Here is a 19,697-nt window from a genome sequence, read left to right as displayed (position 1 = left end):
GAGAAAAGAGCAAAGCTAAATAATGGCAAATACCTGTTGGATTTCTGCTCAGGACATGGAATGGTTATTACTAACCATGTTCCAACAAATAAATGTGCACTAATTCACATGGAGAGAAGAGGCACGGAATAGGAAAAGTCTCCTTGACTACGTTATTGTTGATAGTGATGTTTTCTCCCTGGTGCAGGACACCAGAGTGTACAGAGGATTTGAAATTGGAAGCGATCACTATTTAGTCTTGAGCAGGATAAAATTGAATTTCATATTGAAAAGAATAACATGTAAGAAAGTTTTAAAGCGAATAAAAGTTGAGCAGCTCTCAGATGTGAACTGTAGACTAAAATGCACAAAGATTATTGAAAAAAAAAAATGAAAGAGTTTGAGAACAGGAACCAAACCTTGGAGATTCAATGGCAAGCCTTGAAGAAAACCCTGATTGATTCAGCCAGAGAGGCATGTGGTGAGGTTGTCTGCAAGAATAGAAAAATCAGAACTCCATGATGTTAAAGTTAAGATGTTAAGAGGCAGTAAAGGAAAAGAAGAAAGCATATCAAAAGTTCCTGGCAAATAAGTCAGCTTGTGCTCTTAGAGAATACAGAGACAAATGTAAGAAAGCTAAACACTGCGTAAAACTAGCTAAACAAAATTCATGGGAGGACTTTGGCAAGAACATAGAAAATAAATATCACGAAGGTGGTAAGATATTCTGGAGGTTGTTGAAGAAACCTAGAAATGGAGGAAAGAGTGCTGTAAAATGAGTTAGAGATGATGAAAGTGACATGAAAACGGGAGAAAAAGATATCCTTGAAGTATGGAGTAATTACTTTGAAAGACTGCTAAATGAAACAAGCAGTAATAGCACAGTGGTAAAAGTCACTCAACAGGCATATAGTCAGGAATACATATCCATACTTGAAGTAGAAAAAGCCATCAAAGGCTTGAAATGTGGAAGGCAGCAGGAGTAGATGATATTCGACCAGAAATGCTGAAGTATGGTGGTATAAAAGTCTTACAGTGGCTGCACTGCATAGTTCAGAAAGCCTGGACAGAGGGACGAATTCCCGATGATTGGAGTAGAGCTCTCATAATACCCATATATAAAAAGGGAAATAAAACTGAATGTGAGAATTACAGAGGTATTTCCCTACTGAGTGTTCCTGGCAAGATATATACCAGTATACTTGAGAAACGGTTGAGAAGAATTGCGGAGGAAAAGCTTGGTGAGGAACAAGTTGGACTCAGGCCAAATAGAGGCTGTCAGGATCAGATCTTCACTTTACGACAAATAGTCGAGAAAGCATGGGAATATAACAAAGATCTGTATTTAAGTTTCGTCGATCTGGCAAAGGCATATGACAAGGTGCCAAGAGAGAAGCTATTCAATACGCTACAGTTATATGATGTCAATGGAGCATTATATCAAGCGATACTTAGTCTTTATTTGAGTTGTAAGTCAGCAGTTAGAATTGAAGGAGGTACAGGAAGATGGTTTAATGTTAAATCTGGTGTGAGACAAGGATGTACATTATCCCCTCTGTTATTCATGTTATTCATTATCTATATGGATCACATTATGAAGGAAAGTGGTATTAAACCTGATATCAAAATTTGAGAAGTTAATGTCAGCTCTTTGCTTTATGCGGACGATGTTATACTTCTAAATAAATCCGCTACAAGTTTGCAAGATTCTCTGACTAAATTGAATAACTGTTGTAATAGATAAAGTATGAAGGTCAGCATTAAAAATACAAAGACAATGAAAATAGGTAGAATCGTTGAAAATGTCAACTGTGTTGTGAACGGGGAACATGTGGAACAAGTAAAACATTTCAGCTACTTAGGCACGATTTTTAGTGAAGATGGTAAATTAAATATGGAAATAGACAATAGAATCAACAAAGCTGGTATGGTAGGAAGTCAATTGAATAAATTCATATGGAATGAGAGAGAAATTAGTCGTAACACTAAATTGGCTGTATACAAGACAGTGTTCAAACCAGTTTTTAACTTATGGATCTGAGAGCTGGGTCAGAAGTAAAACACTTGACCAAAAACTAGAGTCCGCAGATATGAAAGTCCTGAGAAAGATTCGAGGCATGAACAGATGGCATCAATGGCAATATCATATTAAAAACGAGGATATTCGGAAAGAACTTGACATTGTCAGCATCCAGGAATGCGTTAGCAGAGCTAATCTCAGGTGGTATGGTCACTTAAACAGAATGGGCGAAGAAAGATTTGCAAAACAAGTGTTCTCTGTCAGGTTGGCAGGAAAACGACCCAGAGGAAGATCAAGATATAGGTGGATTGATACGGTACAAAGTTCCTTAGACGATAGAAATATAAGATCTGATGATGTTGGAGTCTTGACAAGTAACTGATTTGGAGTAATCGAATTTGGAGATTTGGAGGATTTGATTTGGAGTAAATGATTTGGAGGAAAATTGTAGATAGGAAGTTAGTAATGATGTAAATTTTTCATGTTGTACTATCATATCCTGTACATCACTTGAGGGTGTACAGTGTACAGAGGGTGATGATGATAAAAAACAAGCCATGCTTATCACTCATATACTGATACTATGCCATCTTATTTTTGCCCTTAAATCTCTTTGCGAAGAACCTTTATGAGGAATGAATTTTCAACCGAAGGTGTGTATCAATTTTATTTTATATGATGGGGGCAGGGTTCTTCGTCTCGGAACCTGGCAAACCGACCAGTAGAACGCACGCAAATTACAAACATTACTACCAAAGTAACATATTGGTTTCATGTGTTGCATTTTAGCCGCTGTATCGTTATACGCTAAATAATATTGTGAATAATGTTATGAAATAATGCTCACTGAGCTAAATTTATCGTCTGGTTTGGTGAGATTCATAGTGTTGAGGAGAAAGATATAATCTATTGAGAATTTATACTTGTTAATCTGTGGCAGTTTAAGATAACGATTTTTTTTATTAATAGGACTTATCTTATTATCTGCATGGCATGCGCCTGAAATATTTTCAACCTTATCCCATGGAAATTCCCGTCATCTCGATATACAAAACCAGTAATTCTTCCGCAGTTCCTTACACAGACCAACCGGAATTAATTCTGGTTAGTTTGTACACCAGATTATTCGCTGTTTTGGAGTTCGATGAAGCAATTAAGACTAAATGGCCGCTGTGTTATGACTGTTAATTTCATGTGTTCGGGATGAAAAACTCAAGTTTCCAGAGGAAAAATCTGCTACCATGTATGATTCAGATACTGAATGAATGCCACTAACATGGCATTTTGACGGTTGCCCACAATTATTTCATAATTGCTTGTTATCTTATTTCCTGTACGGGGATATATAATAAGTAACAGATAAGTTAGATGTGTCAATCATTCATATTAATATAGTAAATCTGATCTGCGATGCAGATGACGTGTTAATGGTAGCAGACACAAAAGATAATTTACAGATAGAAGTATTTCATTTCCAACAGATTTGCTTAAAATATAATATTGAAATGCCAATAAAAAAGTTTCAGATAAAGAAAAATAGAAAAATAATAGAAGAGTAATTTTGAACTCGGATTAACTAAGAAAGAATAGCAGAAAATGAAGTAAAAGAACAGTGTCATGTAAGGAAAATAAAATGGCTGAATGTATAAACAGAACTGTATGGAAAAATAATATTTGAATATTCTAAGAGTGTATAGTACATAGTACTACCATTCTACATTAATACTGCATTAATCAAATGAAAAAAATAAAACAGATAATATTTAAAACTAGAAAATGCATGACTAGTTTGCTGAGTGGTTGGTTAACTTTTCCGCTTTCCACCCAGCAGGCTGCGAGTTCGAATCCCCATGGGCATCGCTATGTTTCCTTGGGTGGAAGATGAATTTTATTGCCTGATATAAGTCCACCGTCCCGATTTGGAGGCCTGAAATGGCTTGGAAAAGTTCCATGTTTGGTTTGTAGGGCATGGCTTCCGGACTGTGTAAAAATAAATGTTTCCTTGGGTGGAAGATGAATTTTATTGCCTGATATAAGTCCACCGTCCCGATTTGGAGGCCTGAAATGGCTTGGAAAAGTTCCATGTTTGGTTTGTAGGGCATGGCTTCCGGACTGTGTAAAAATAAATAAAAAAAAATACAATAAATAAATAATGATAAAAGAAATCCTTACGCCGTCTACGATTCGAATGCACTGTAGGCTCACAACCTTTCACGATAGGAGTAACTTAAAAAATAAAAATGGAAACCCAAGCACCAAAACGCTTTTTGAAAAACCAGTAAAACGGTGAAAAGGTGGACTGCAATTGCAATAAACACTGTCATAAAAGGCGAAAGAGAAGGAGAAGAAGAAAGAAAAAGAAGAAATATGAAACATATTTCGTATATTTCAATTTTGTTTTGGTAATTTTGACACAAAAATGATCCAATTAAGACTAAATATCTAAATATATTAAGATCTATCGACAAATTTTATTAGTGAAGGAAAATGCCAAACCCCATTTAATCCAAGCCAGAACAAAGGCTATGCCGATTTTTATTCACGTTGATTGAAACTAAACTCGGCAGGCTATCTGTGGACGGACAAAAACGAATGACATTGACAATAATGAGCCAGAAGGCTCATTATTGTCATATTTTTCGGCATGAAACTCTATGGATTTCGATCCGAGTTTCGTACTCGGCTATAAAATAAAACGGGATTTACCATCTCCCTTTTACTTAACTGAATGACATTGACTTTTACGCATATTGCGAAATGCACTTAAAAGGCACTTTTTTTTTTTATACGGAAAAAGTAATGTGGGATAGTGGCAACTGTGTGAGGGCTCTATAGCAGTGCTTCCCAAATTTGTAAAGGCTCCTTTGGAAAAATTAAAATATTTCACTGCCCCCCCCCCATCGAAAAAAATCTTAATACACACATATATTATTATAATATTTATTGTATATATATTCAATATAAAACATACACAGCAAATATTGCAAAAATCAAATGAAAATATTACATTTTTAGCATCTTACATACACATTTGACATGGCACACTTAGTCTTAAAACATTTTAAATTTGTTTTCATTATTTCACGGCAGCCCTCAACAAAACTGACGGCCCACAGTTGGGAAGTACTGCTTTATAATATAACACATTGAGACTCCAGTTTGTTTTCATAAACCGTATTAGGGAAAAAATATGGTATTGGATAGCTTAACAAAAACTCAATAAAAGAATAAATATTATGTCCTGAACACATTTTATTTCCTTTTAAGTTAACATATTTAACTTGTTTATTTAACTTGTTTTTTTTTAAATTTAATTTATTTAACATATTTAACTTGAAGCCTTTGGCTCTTCATATGTCTAACATATTTAAAATATTATAAATTAGTTTCAACGGCAGGATTTTTTTGTGGAGTTAGATTTCAACTTCATGTTTGCAGCATTACGAAGACGATTGGAGATTAATCAGGATTGAAATTAGTTCATTTTTTTATGAAATTGATTTGCGAATCTGCGGATTCGCAGCAAGTCAGTGTAACTCTTTATTTTTTTAATACCTCGCTTTACTCAAATTTCATCCCTTACATAATGAAAGATACATGTAATGTCAGTTAAGCTTTCCATATACACATGTATATGTGTATCTGACTTCTATCTGGTAATTGCGTGCGTGCGTGCGCGCGCGCGTGTGTGTGTGTGTGTGTGTGTGTGTGTGTGTGTGTGTGTGTGTGTGTGTGTGTGTGTGTGTGTGTGTGTGTGTGTGTGTGTGTGTGTGTGTGTGTGTGATCACGATATAATCACGAAACATTGTGTACTTTTTCATTTATTGTGTATTTATTAGTACCGTGAGGGTGAGAGAAGAGTGAAATAATTCTGAAATCCTGTTTTAAGTCACGTGAAACGTCCAGTGAGACACGCAAGTATAGTGATTTGCACATGCTTTGAAATTCATCTGTCATCTAAAAGCATTCACTATCGCTCATGCCACTGGAAGATTCCAATCCACAGCCGATTAGCTCGAGATATAATCCACTCCAAACAGACTGACAAATATTATATATTATATATAGAGAGAGACTTAGAGGATGGAAGAAGAATGAAGACCTGAAACAATATACTCCGGAATTTTTGAGAGTACTGTATGTATGAATTTTTGCTATAAGAAAATATATAAATTTGGAGTATCATCTATGGGTTTGTGGCTTGTTGTCATCCTGTTATCTCTAGTAAAAAAAAAAAAAAGTGGGAGGCTTTATTCTTAAAATTAGTAGGGATATTACGGTTAGTAGCACGGGCAATTTTAATAGCAACTCACAAACAGTACATTCATTTTATTTATTTTAATTTTGAGTTGTATGTGGTCAAGTTTGATTGGGTTTGCGATCTAAATGAAACTGGTATGTGTTTCAATCTAAGGGATTCAGTTCAACAAAGTTTAGGGATTTCTTAGGCGAGACAAAACTGTTTTTCCTCCTCTTTTACCTTGCGGTGTCGAGGATTTTTCTACCTTTGCCTGTTCTGGGGACAAAAAACCCGAATTTCTGGGTGAAGAAATCCCTTACCTCCGTATGAGAACGGCTAACTCACCTTTAGTCGAAAGAGACCAGATAAAGGTTCCTCACGTCACTTTCGGGAATCGAACCCAGGTATATAGAACAAAATATCCAAGATATCTATGTGCATATAATTTCTCTTGGTGACTGCAAGGTTTTTATTGAAATCTGATCTTTTGGGATTTTTACTAAATTTATGTTGAGGAAGCTCAAATTTCTTTTTAAATCGGACAAGTTTGGACAAAACTCAACTCACGATTTTATAATTCTTTTTAAATAGGTGAGAGTTTTCGGTTATAGATTCTATTTCATTAGTAGAAATTCAGGAATGATCGTGTTTTCTTTTCCCTAATTTCTTTAAGAGTTTAATCTCGCTAAGATTTGTCACTGCAGTTTTATATTGATCAAAGTATTATTATTATTATCATCATCATCATATATAGCCCCCCCCCCCAAGGAGATCGTATACATCGCGGTAGGTCCACTAATATTAACGTTATCATTTGCACAATACCTGTCATATTCTTCTTTGAACTCATTCACTGACAATCTCTTCATTCTGCTAACTTACGAAATTTCCAGAGATACCCCTAATTTTCCGCACATTAGTCATGTACTGAAAACTTTCCTCTGTATCAATCCTATAAAATCTGCTAAGCAACTTATATTTCTCTATAATATCTCTCCCATTCCCTGATTATAATCAAGCCTGTATAAACCAGAAATCTTCAATCTAACCTCATAAGGAGCATCCTGTAAACCGCCACCATCTTGGCCATTCGTCTCTGAATCCGCTCGACCTCTTCCACATCTCCAAGAAATCCAAGTGACTACATCTGTGCACAGTAGATTAGATAGGCTGTATCGTGGCTTATGAAGAGGTATCGCTAGTAGACTCTAAATCAGGGGTCCACTAACAATCCTAAATCCCTAGCTTCATTAATTTCTTACACTTCAGCGCCACCAGTGCAGTTCACAGCTAGTAATCTTTTCATCCCAAAATGCATAACCTTACACTTTGCTACATTAAACTGGTAGCCATTGCCTTTTTTCCCTTTACCGGTATCGTTATAAATCTCTACGTCATCTTTATATAAAATCATTAGCAAATATTAGATCATTTCCTATATCATTAATGTACAAGTCAAATAACAGTGGCCTGAGTACAAGGCCCTGCAGCACACTACTAGTTACCTCCTGAACTCTATTCTCTGATGCCTATCCATTAGTCAAACTCATTTGCTCTAGTTTATGTAGCAGCGTTTAGTGCTGTACCCTGTCAAATGCTTTTGTAAAGTCCATCAGTATCAATGTGAGCCGTTCCTCTTATCCACACTCAGTTGTCACTTTATTATAAAAAGTGAGTAAATTACTGAAGCATAACCTGTCCCTCATAAAGCAGTGCTGTCCCCGTAAAATATATCATTCATATCCAACCCTGAATTTTGTTTTTAACCAATTTCTCAAAAACCTTGACCACCTCTCCTGTCTTGGAGCCTCTTTTATGCAGTGGAACTATTTTCACCTCTTTCCATTCTCTTGGAACTCCCATTAATTCCGTGCATACATTTGTATTTTGTGCATTTTATTATATAAAAGTTGCACTTAAAATTCAATTTTTTTTTCAAAATTGGCTATCTCCATGTATTAGTTTGAAATTGTACATAATTTCAAGCGCTAGTAAAAAGACTAAAAACATATTTATTGTCCTAGAAATAAAAATGGATGATATCACACTGCCATTATGTAGCAACAGTCTCTCTTCAATCGCTGCTGATATGATCGATTCACAGCCTATCATGTACTGTAAAAGAAACCCGGCGTTTGCAGCAATTGGTGTTTACTGATAGGGGGGGGGGATAAGTTCGACCGACAGAAAGGCCACAAGAAATAAGAAAGCAACAACACGTGTCTGACCTTGAACGCTCTGGAAAAGGGGGAAAAAGATAATATCTTTCAGCATTTGCTATATCAACAGATGCCGGAATCAGTCTGATGTAAGTCTTCTTGCATTGCAAAAAATTCGATGCAATTTGAATCATCATCGAATTAGTGATGTGTATTCTCAGGAGATGTGCAGAGTATTATGATAGTACTATAAGAAAAGGTTATATCACTATTAACTTCCTTTGTCCCTCTAAATCAATCTATCTGTTAAAACTCCAATATTGTCAGATTGTACATATCGCTCCCTCTAAGGCACTTCTGACTGTATAACTCACCTAGATCTTGGTCTTCCTCCGAGTCTTTTTCTTACCATCCTGGTATCGAATAAATGTTTGGCTTGCCTTGACTCCCTCATTCTGTTTGTGACCTTGCTACCTTAGAATTACGCTGCTTACATATTCCGGAATACAACGAATTCTCGTGATTCTTTCATTAATATCATATGCTCATTTTCCTATTTTTTCTCGGAACTCTCATATCTGTGATCTCCAGTCTTTGATCAAGTGTTTTATTTCTAATCCAACACTCAGATTCATAAGTTAAAACGGGTTTAAACGCTGTGTTCTGAACATCTAGTTTAGTGTTTGACTAATATCTCGTTTTTCCATACAATAGTTGAAATATCTTACTTGTTCTATTTGTTCTCCATTTAGGATGCAGTTGTGTTTTCAGCCTATTTTGATAGCCTTTGCCTTTTTGTAACTGATTTTAGTACCAAATGTATTACAACAATTATTCGATTTAGTCAGGGAATCCTGCAGACTTGCACCGAATTTATTTAGAAGTATAACACATCAGTATAACGTAAAGAGCTAAGCTTAACATCTCCATTTTGATATCAGGTTTAAAGCTTCTCTCTTTCATAATACGATCCATATGATGAACGGTAGTAGAAAGAATGAGCACTCTTGTCTAACACCTGTTACAACATCAAACAATTCCCTGTATTTTAACTGCAGACTTACAACCTAATGCTAGGTATAATGTCTCATTTACACCATATAAGTGATGACGATTTGGGCATTTCTCTTGGCATCTTGTCATTTGCAGTTTCTAGATCTACAAAACTTAAATATACATCTTTGTAATATTCTCATAATTTCTCAACAGTTATTTTGAAGTAAAACTGATTTTGACTTAAACTTAAATTCCTATGTAGGCTATGGGATCACTACTCCAATCATCCGGAATTCAATCCTCTGACCAGGCCTTCAGAGTTATGCAGTGAAATCATGATGTATACAATTTTTATGCCCTCCATATTTGAGCATTTTTGTTTAAATGTCATCTACTCCGGCTATTTTTCCACATTTCAGGTTTGTGATGGTTTTTTTCTAAGTTTTTGAATTGCCTCAGAATATTTTGCTACCTTTCTGATATTTTTTCTATGATTTTCAGTTGATTTACTTATCTTTCGATATGATTTCTTCTCTTTATTAACTCCTTCACTTCCTAGGCCACTCTGGTTGATTTCTCTGTTCAGCGTTTGCTACCGAATCCACAAGGTTTGGTTATTTTATAAAAACACTTTTTTTTTCCTTGAATAATATTTGAGTCTACAGTTCACTTCAGAAAGCTTTTCAACTCTAATCCTTTCCAACTTTCTTATACTTTTTCGAAAGAAGTCCACGGACACCATTATGGGCAAGATGCATCTTTCCATGTCACAAGTCACGTATCTGCAGCCAGTATAAATTGGAGGAATATGATGCTCTCAAGTCAGCCGTATTCGGGTGACATGGCTGCGAGAAGGGAAGTGAATAAGTTTGAAAGAGACGTTGTGATAGGATACCATGTTTCAGGCCTATCTGTTCAGTAAATTAATTAAAAAATTGCGCCATCCCAGGTCAACAAACAGTGATACCATACTGAGATGGAAGAGTAGGTAGTCAACTGCAGGTGATACTCGTAGTGATTGACCCACCACACTCACCGAACCTGACCGTAGGATGCTACGAAAGATAATATGTAAAAACCGCTATTCGACAGCTGGCACGTTGGATATGGAGTTCCGTGCATTGAGTGGAATACGAATCTGCACAAAAACATTCAGAACTGAGGCTCACAACATGGGTTTCCAGGAAGGAACACAATATGCAACCCGACATCACCCGAACCAACATGAAGCGTCGTCTTCAGTAGTGCAAAGAGCGTGTAAAGTGGGACGTGGAATGGAGCGACGAATCATGCTACACCCTCTACCAAGCAGATGTACGGGTGTGGATGTGGTGGACGCCCGGTGAACGTCTCTTACTAGAGTGCGTAACCCCCAGCCATGAAATTCGGAGGTGGCGGTGTGATGGTTTGGTCCTGTTTTTCCTGATTACCAAGGACATGTGTGGTGCCACAAACATTGAACTCTTATAAGTATCTGAACATTCTGGACAATTCAATGTTTCCTACTTTGTGACATTTCTACGGAACTGACCATTGTTTCTTTCATCAAGAAATGCACCGTGTCATAAGGCTGCTTTTGTAATTGCGTGGTTTGTGTACATGAACGTCACCACACTTGACTGGCCTCCACAGACTCCTCATCTCAACCCTATTGAACATCTATGGGATGAACTGGGGCTTCGGGTCAGGTGAAGGGACGTGCTTCCTAGAACAATCCAAGACCTCATTGAATAAATACAGGAAGAATGGTCTAAAATTCCCATTGATCGCTATCTCACACTTGTGGAATGTATGGCCCGCACGATTGTTGCAGTCATCGCAGTGAAAGTAGATCCTACATCTTATTAAGGTGAGCGATGTGCTGTTTGTTCCACACACAATATGGCGTCCGTTGACTTCTCAACGTGATATTCAATTTTATCCTGCTCAAAGCTAAATGTTGATCACGTTATTTCAAATCCTCTGTATAGTCTTGTATCCTGAGGTCTGGTTCGGGACTCAAGAGTATACAGAGATATCACTATCAACAATAACATAGTCAATGAGACTTTTCTTATATGCCTTCTCTTTCTCCCCGTGAATTTTGCACATCTTGGTGTTGGACTGTGGTACTAGTAATGGATTAGTCCATGTCCTGAAGAGAAATCCATTAGTTATTTTACATTATTATTAGCTTTACTCTTTTCTCCACATTTTCCTTCTTTGTCCAGTGGACGTTTCCTACTCTGCTATTTAGATCTGCAACATGCACTAACTTTTCCTTTTTCTTTGCGTCAGCCGCCTTCTGTAATACTTCAAAAAGTTTCTCTATTTCTTCCTTAGTAGAAATGTCTGTGGACCACAGGCACAGATAAATTTCATTGTCCACTTCTCCATTCTGATATTTGTTCACCTCACTCTGCTTGATATTGCCTACCATTCAAGAAGATTATCGTCGTGTTTAGTGGTCAGTACGCTAGCCACACCTTCTTTACTCTATCGTTCTTTGTTTCGGTAATACCTATTATGTAGATCTAGGACTTATCCAGTTTTTCTTCAGGTTCCATTTCTTTTCCATTGGTATTAATGGTGCCAATCTTGAACTGTGCTGATGTTGAGTTTCGGTTTGTTCCAGTAGTTGACATTTCGCTATTCTCCTTGGTTCCATTAAAGAACTAGGGAGAATATTGTACCAACGTTTTATGTTGATTTAAGCCAAAAAGACTTCCGTTTGGTCAGCTAAATACCAAATTGCCAATATTACTTCTTCCTTCAGTATCCAGGTAGATGCTTTCGAACGGGATGCACACTAGAAGGTGGGGATTGGACATTGCGGCAGAATCTACTCATTCCTTAAATGGCTTCATGGAGGTCTCTTCCTAGCTGTCCATCTTTGACCCTTCTTGAAATTATCTTGTCATTTCTTAATATTCTATTGCATGTCAGAGACAGATATTTCGGACCTACAGAAGACAATTAATTTTGTTTAGATCTCCGTCTGGGTGTTTGATTAAGTTTTAGAGGTGATGGACCGGTTTTTGAAATTTACTTGTTTTATATTCGTACATCGAGTATGTTAATGAAATGTTAATTTGAGTAAGACTGGTGACGAACGGATGACATTCTACCCAGTCTTCATTCACCTTTTTTAATTGCTCACTAGTGAAGCATACAGGAATATGCCACTCCCCTACGTTTTCCTCTTTGTTTGTTTGCCTCCAATCTTAGAATCTAGCATTGTTCCCTATTTCAAATTTCGGATAGCTATTATTCTCTACTTCTCTCGTCTTGTCTAGAATGTATATTTAGATCGAAGAATGTTTTGCATCTCTCTCACTGTCCACAATAAACAAAGAAAGTTATCGGTTGGGTAACAAAACGTCAGAACCGTAATCCATCTAAGTTATGTAAGTGCAATAATCTGCAAACCACGATGGTATTCTTTATTTTACTGAAACGTACGTTAATCTGAGAGTACAAACACAACATGAAGAACTGAATATCATAGTGACAATCGAAAAGATACAAGATTCTTGGCTGGGAAATATCGAGTTATTTTCCAAGCAAGAAGTTGCATGGTGCAATGGAACAAATCCTAATACAGTCTTCGTTTTTATAAGTTTCACGGTTCGTATATAATGGCAAATGAAATAGTAACTATATCAAAATTCAAAAATTGGAAAAGCAGAAATAAATCTGTAATATACATCAAGAAACAATCTAAAGAGTGTTCTTCACGGATCAGGAATAATTAGAAACAATGATACAACATCTCAAAACAAGCTGAACTGGATAAAAAAAAAAAAGGAGGGGGGGTTAGTTGGTACGATGTGGAAATTAGACCGAAGCAGAATCTAATAATAAGATGTGTTTTTCATTTGGTTTCTCAGTTTTACAGGATAAAAAACAAAATCTCTCAATCCGAAAATTCATTTTCGGATTGAGATATTAACTCACTAATTCTTCTTTAGTTGAAAAGCCATCATTAAGGTTCTTAACGTTGTAGCCCGCACACTTCCAACCGAAGCACAAATGTCGCTGCGTCCTCACAATACGGTGTAGTAGAAGCACTGGGATAAATCTGTATACATGTGGAATATGCGTACTTGGAACACAATTCAAACTGATCGATCGGTAATAGAAATACTCCCTCAGTACGCATTTCGAAATTCTGTGAACAGTTATAAAAGCATGATCGCGATTCAAACGTGTATCTTTCCTGTCAACCAATATCGACGATGCCTTTAGTTTGGAAACACCTAGGTTCGAATCTCGTATAAACTCGAAAAGAATCTTTACAAGAGCTTGATGCTATAGATAATCTTATGCGGAAGTGGCAGGACATCCTCTTCCTGAGTTTTCGAGTTTTATTCTAGCAAAACCGAACATCGGACTGAAGAAAAACATAGGCACTTATCATGCATAAATACACTCGCCTCGTAAAATAATGAAGGATGACGCAACCAACACTGCAGTATGGCTGACAACTGTCCCCACCTTGTATTTCTAATTCTAACTGAAATTGTTCTTTGGGGAATATATATATATATATATATATATATATATATATAAACTTGGTTTTTAATCCTATTTCCCAAGTAAGTAAACAGACAAGAAAGTCAAGTTTGCGCTTGCACGTAGTGCAAGTCGAGGCACCTCTTGGTAAAGGTGGGTAAAGATCTGATCACTTTCCTTAGTATTTTTCCCTTAATGTAAAGCACATCCCCTTGCAGAGATGTATGATGCTAAACATTAAAGGCAATGGTCAGTACCCATACCGGTTTCGACCTTTATTGAGGTCTCGTCAGTGGGAGCCAGACAACCTGAAAATACTAAGGTTGAAGTAATGCAGAGCTCATTATGAATTTTAACTAAACAATTTTCCACAAGGTGCTTTGACCTTATAAATAAAATCTCAGTATGAGAGAGAGATGTAGAAAGTTTTTTAACTTGGGTAGCACTACCAAGAGTTGCCTTGGACTTGCAAGTTGCCTTAGACTTATATATATATATTCCCAGAATATATATTTAACAGTGTGGTAGGAAAGGTAGTGCCAGTGTGTTGCCCAAGTATGAGAGTAATAAGTTGAGATATCGGAGATATGAGGGGGGAAGAAAGGTATGCTTTTTGGGAACGTGTGGGATGAATTTGGTGGACGATTGGAACTGCATGAAGAAACGGACGGCATTTAAATAGTTTTGGTGTGAGTCGGAGAGATTGTTGCTGGTAGGGAAAGTAAATGGTTGCAGTGAATAGAAGATTTGAGGACGTAACAGGTGATGTGAAAGAGTAGAGAAGTAAGGTAGAAGAGGTTGTGAATGGAGAAGTGAGTATTGTGAATGAAGAGAATGAGAGGGCAGGAACACAAGACAGACAGAGAAACGGAATAGGGTCAGAGGGAATAGGGTCAGAGTAGAGAGGAAGACACTGCATGAGAAGTGTGCATGCTGCATATAGAAATGAATGTATAAGTGAACAAGAAGGGATTGAGATGGCTTAGAACACAGGAAGAGTGTATTATGGGTCTGGTGAGGATTGTAGGATTGGTGGTGATAGAGAGAGTGATGACCATTGGACTTGTTATAGAACCGGAAATAACCTATTTAGTTTGTATATGAATGCCAAGAGTATCCGAAAAAAGGAGGGAATGAAATCGTTGCTTTGACACTGAATTCTTTGCCCAAAAGTTACTGGATTAAGTGAAACATGGTTGGATGAAGATGGCATCCTGACAGGAATAAAGAAGGCGGCATGTGATGTTTTTCGTGAAGACAGAATAGAGAAGGAGCGTCTTTGATGGTAGCAAAGAAGTTATGCGCAGCCAGGTGGAGATACAAGTGGCAAATAATGGATGTGGTTATTGAGTTAGTTTGGTGTGAAGTAGAGATGGACAGGGTGAAATATTTAGTTGGGTACTCTTATAGACCTGGTCATGTATAGGCAAATGAGAAAGGATGGTCGTAGTGGCGATTTTAATTCTAGTAATAGAGATTGGAATGAAGATATGCCATCCTGGCAAAGAGAATGAATTTCTGGAGTTATTGAGAGACAGCTGCTACCTTAGACAGTACGTAACAGGGACAAGGGAGGATTGAGAATTGGGATTTGATGATCTCATCAGAAGATAGTAGCCTGCTCAGGAACTATCTGGGATAGGCTGGGTCTGATTGTGTTCCAAAGGTCAGGGAGTTAAATGAAGCAGGTGTAAAATGGATGCAGTGTGGAAGAAGAGTAAGCATTATGAAGGGTAGTACATGATAAGTGGAAGTAATAAGTTGCATAAGGAGCACAAAGAGCAGGAGAGAAAAGTGATTCGTTGTTCAGTAAGGATAGCATTGAAAAAGGTTGAGATTAAAGAGCAGTTCATAAAGGTATGTCACCCTCATGCAAAAATTGAGTGCACTAGGGAGAGGAAGCACTGAATAATGAGTAAAGGGAGGCTTATGAAGAATTTAGTAAACTTGAACCGAATAAGACTATAGAGCTTGATGACAAATCACTGTGCGTTTAGAGCGAATGTTCCAGGAAGTTAACAACAGCATTGTGATAAGACTAACGCTTCGAATACTAAGCCAATTTGTGTGTCATGTTTGGAGTATGGTTAAATTGTTAAAGAGTCAGGAAAGATGACAAAATGCATTGGACATGGGAAATGTACACACAGTCGTATTTAGATATTGCAAAGGCCTTTGATAAATTGCCTACCTGTTAATTAAATTTTAAAAGTTGGACAGCAGGTTAGGGCGCTCTACTGGAGATTGGTTGTCTGATACGTATCCATCCAAGTTATGTATGGCACAGCAACATTCCAGAAGAGGAAAGACACTAGTAGTGTAAGGATTAGGGCACACGTCCTTGCAAGAGGACTTGAAGAGATTAGCTGAATGGTCAAATGATTGGTTTCCAGTTTAGTGCTGCAAAGTGTAAAATGTTAAAATTTGGAATGCATAGATAGAATGCAGAGTATGCAATTGTTGGGAGCTCTTATAGGAGGTAGAGGAGATAAGAGGGATCTAGGTTGATGGTGGACAAGGACCTGAAATTTCTTGGACACATTTCTAGTGAGGACAACACAACGGATTATGGTAATGACGTGGTGAATCCTGATGGGTAAAAGCAAGGATGTTATAGTTTCATTGTATAAGGCTGAAATTGGATGAAGAGAGATATTGGAAAGGATTCGGAGACGATTGATTAAGGTGGTTGCTTGTCTCTGGAATGTTGAGTACGAAGAAAATGAAGAAATGCGATTCGCAGAGTCTGATGGATACTAGTTGTGGGGGGGGGGGTATGATTGAGATATAAGCTGCTAACGAGTTATTACTAGACCAGAGTGGACGAAGAATAGAATAGAAAAGCATACAATGGGGACAGAGTAGAACAAGAAGACAACCCTGGTAGCTGTATAAGGAAAATGTTAATTTGGTGGGAGGGGGGGGAGAAGTAGGTTTTTGCAATGGAGAGTGGTAGGAGATTGCAGTATATTTCCTGAGAGTGCGGAGATAGTGAATGTATTTAAGACGCGGTATAATGAACTGTGTGTGTGTGAGAGAGAGAGAGAGAGTGTCGTTGGACTCCATGGAGATTTGATAATGATGATAATATATATAATTTCTTAAACTTTATATATACATGTATATAAGAATTGCAAAAAGTCACTATATAGGTGTATATTAATTAATATTGGGCAATAAATGGAGACTGGTTTCAGGTATAAGTATAAACTGAAACAGGACTTTCCAACAGGAGATCATGTTTCACATCTAAGATTAATAGATGTGTGCACTCAGTATTGATTATCGGCGATAATACTTTGATATTACACACAGAGTTACAGAAGTGACTTGTCTATTTTCATTGATGACTTCAAACGATAATCCGCAATTCCTTATTCAATGTGGTTTGAATATGCACAAATTCTTTTACTAAGCGCAAATGCAACAATCCTTAACTCTCTCTCTCTCTCTCTCTCTCTCTCTCTCTCTCGTTGTGTGTGTGTGTGTGTGTGTGTGTGTGTGTGTGTGTGTGTGTGTGTGTGTGTGTGTGTGTGTGTGTGTGTGTGTGTGAAGTGAAGCAATTCAATATATTATGAAATTTTCTTAAGATTTTACAATTAGCCTGACAGTAGAGGCTCTATGACGAAAAAATAATTTGAACTGTTCAACTTGCAAAAGATAATTTTGATATTTGTCAAAAAAGCAATATTTACCGATAATCAGGTAACGGATCAGGCGGAGAGAAATCCACAAGCTGAGAAAAAGAGCACTCTTCTTGTTCATAAGAACAATCAGTCAACCTGTCCCAGTACATCATGATATACCCTTAATTCCGTATGAAACACCTTTAAATCCAGCAGAGGGATATTTTAATTCCAATAAGCATCTTGATAGATTCCTACCCACCCGCACTCACGCTAAAACAATCCCGAGTAGGCTACCTAGGGTGAAGATTACGCACACGTTAAAATATAGCACAATAGTTAAAGGAAAGCTGAATTCGTCAGGCAGGTGCCGATAATCTCGACAAGTAGAGTGTTATCAGCTCAACACGTGGTAACTTTACAGGCTTACGGCCAATTAAATGGTGAGGGAGGGGAATGGAACCTTGGTCTCTTAGCAATGCAACAGAGGTGGGGTGGGGAGTGATAATTGTAAGCATACACCATTCGCCTAATGATGGAGATATTGGCAGAGCAGTTTGGTATTGTTTCTTAATCTGAACCATCTGTTTCTTTGGGTCATATATTATATTCTCCCTTTTCTTCCTGTTTTTATTGTTATTACAAAGTTTCTATTTAACTTTTCTTAATGTACTACAATAAACGCGTTCATTTTGACATAGTACTGTATTATAAACATTGTCTTTCACGCAGAAGATCCGACTTCCCAAATTATTGTTTGTTTGCCTTAAGAGCAAAGAAGTGAAATAATGTTAAAATTTCGTCAACACATGGTTTCAATGAAATAATTAGAAATCTATAAATTATGAAATCGATTGTTTTGTGAGACTTCCACATAAATTGGTTTTCACCAACCCAAATAGTATTAAAAATTCAAGGAGAATAATCATTCGCAGTGTGATAAAACTGAATCCAAATTTGTCTTTGAGTTGATTTGTCACCTTGGATAAAATCCATATCCGGGAAAAAATGTACCGTTGTTGTATTACATTCAAAGCATTCACTGGCTATCGCTATGCCAATAACCTATAGAATTTAGAGTATTTTCATAAGGATCATCCCTCGTAATATCGAAATGCGTGATTTACGAAATTTACATCAATGCAGATAGCATCGATGAGATGCTATCTGCATTGGTGTAAATAAATAACTCCAGTTTATTTCTTGCTCAAAAATTAGTAAAAGAACGATGTATTTATAAAGAAAATAATTAATTATAGAATAAAAAGATTCGCTGCAAATCTGAACTTTTTTAATGTAATATAATTTAATTTATCTGACCTTAATCCAACAAGATTAACTTTACCTATCACACAGCAGTTATTGGTTATGATTTTTCTGCAACTATTTTTTTTTATCTAAGAATTATTGCCAAAGAAATGACTCACTGAAGCAGATAAGTGAGTCATTTGTTGACAATGTTTTTATGATGGAGAATGTTAACTAACCTTGAAGATTCAAACCATCCTGACTTTTCTTAATGACGTTTTCATTCTTGTACTAATAGTTGACAAATAAACAACTACGTGGAATCACTTCGTGAGAGCATCGTGGGAAGAAAACTCACAGTCCCATATAAATGTTTATATGGAATTATGATGTCAATTTTAACCCTTTTAAAAATGTTCACCTAATAATGGCTTTAAACAGTAGCAGAAGCATAATTTGAAGTAACTACGCTTAAATTAATGTCCGTCAACAGCGTTCACTGCCATATCGTAATTATTGATGGCTGTCTTTTGTTTTTCAAGGGAGTGCAATTCCATATTTTACATTTGCGAGAGTATATAGCATTTACTTAATATTTACATTAAAAAAATAATTGAATTCACTCTTACGACTTATCCTACGCGTTGGAACAAGGAAACACAAACATTAAATTATTCTACAATGCGTTTCAACTAGAAATAGCCTACAAATTAAAAACCAACGTCTGCTCACATAGTTATGAACCCTCTGGTTTCTGATAATGAAAAAACGGTTGAACTTGTGCAGAAAGATGGTCTATGAATGTCCGTAGTTTACAGTTTTCCTGCTACATATAAAAATGAACGAATAGATTGTGATTAGTTTCCATACCTAGTCTTCTAGGAAAGACATTTGGATACGAATTCATCCGCTAGTAATTATATACAGCTTCGGTT

At 36.7% G+C, this 19,697-nt stretch overlaps 1 protein-coding gene across 1 annotated transcript in view; it reads right to left on the bottom strand.

The window, feature by feature from the left end:
- LOC150101333 (uncharacterized) overlaps window positions 1-17,831 on the bottom strand; it is a 97,961-nt gene extending 80,130 nt beyond the window's left edge. The window contains exon 1 of the mRNA XM_090400105.1: window positions 17,584-17,831. Coding sequence (XP_090256231.1) covers window positions 17,584-17,687 — 104 coding nt within the window. The 5' untranslated portion in view covers window positions 17,688-17,831. The remainder of the gene's footprint in view (window positions 1-17,583) is intronic.
- Between the last annotated feature and the right edge of the window lie 1,866 nt (window positions 17,832-19,697).

Source organism: Typopeltis vanoorti, chromosome 11, assembly GCF_054136105.1.
Source record: "Typopeltis vanoorti isolate ZY-2024b chromosome 11, IOZ_Tvanoo_1.0, whole genome shotgun sequence".
Classification (NCBI taxonomy): domain Eukaryota; kingdom Metazoa; phylum Arthropoda; class Arachnida; order Uropygi; family Thelyphonidae; genus Typopeltis; species Typopeltis vanoorti.
Note: the sequence above shows the minus strand (reverse complement) of the source record. Positions and strands in the feature narration are given on the sequence as shown.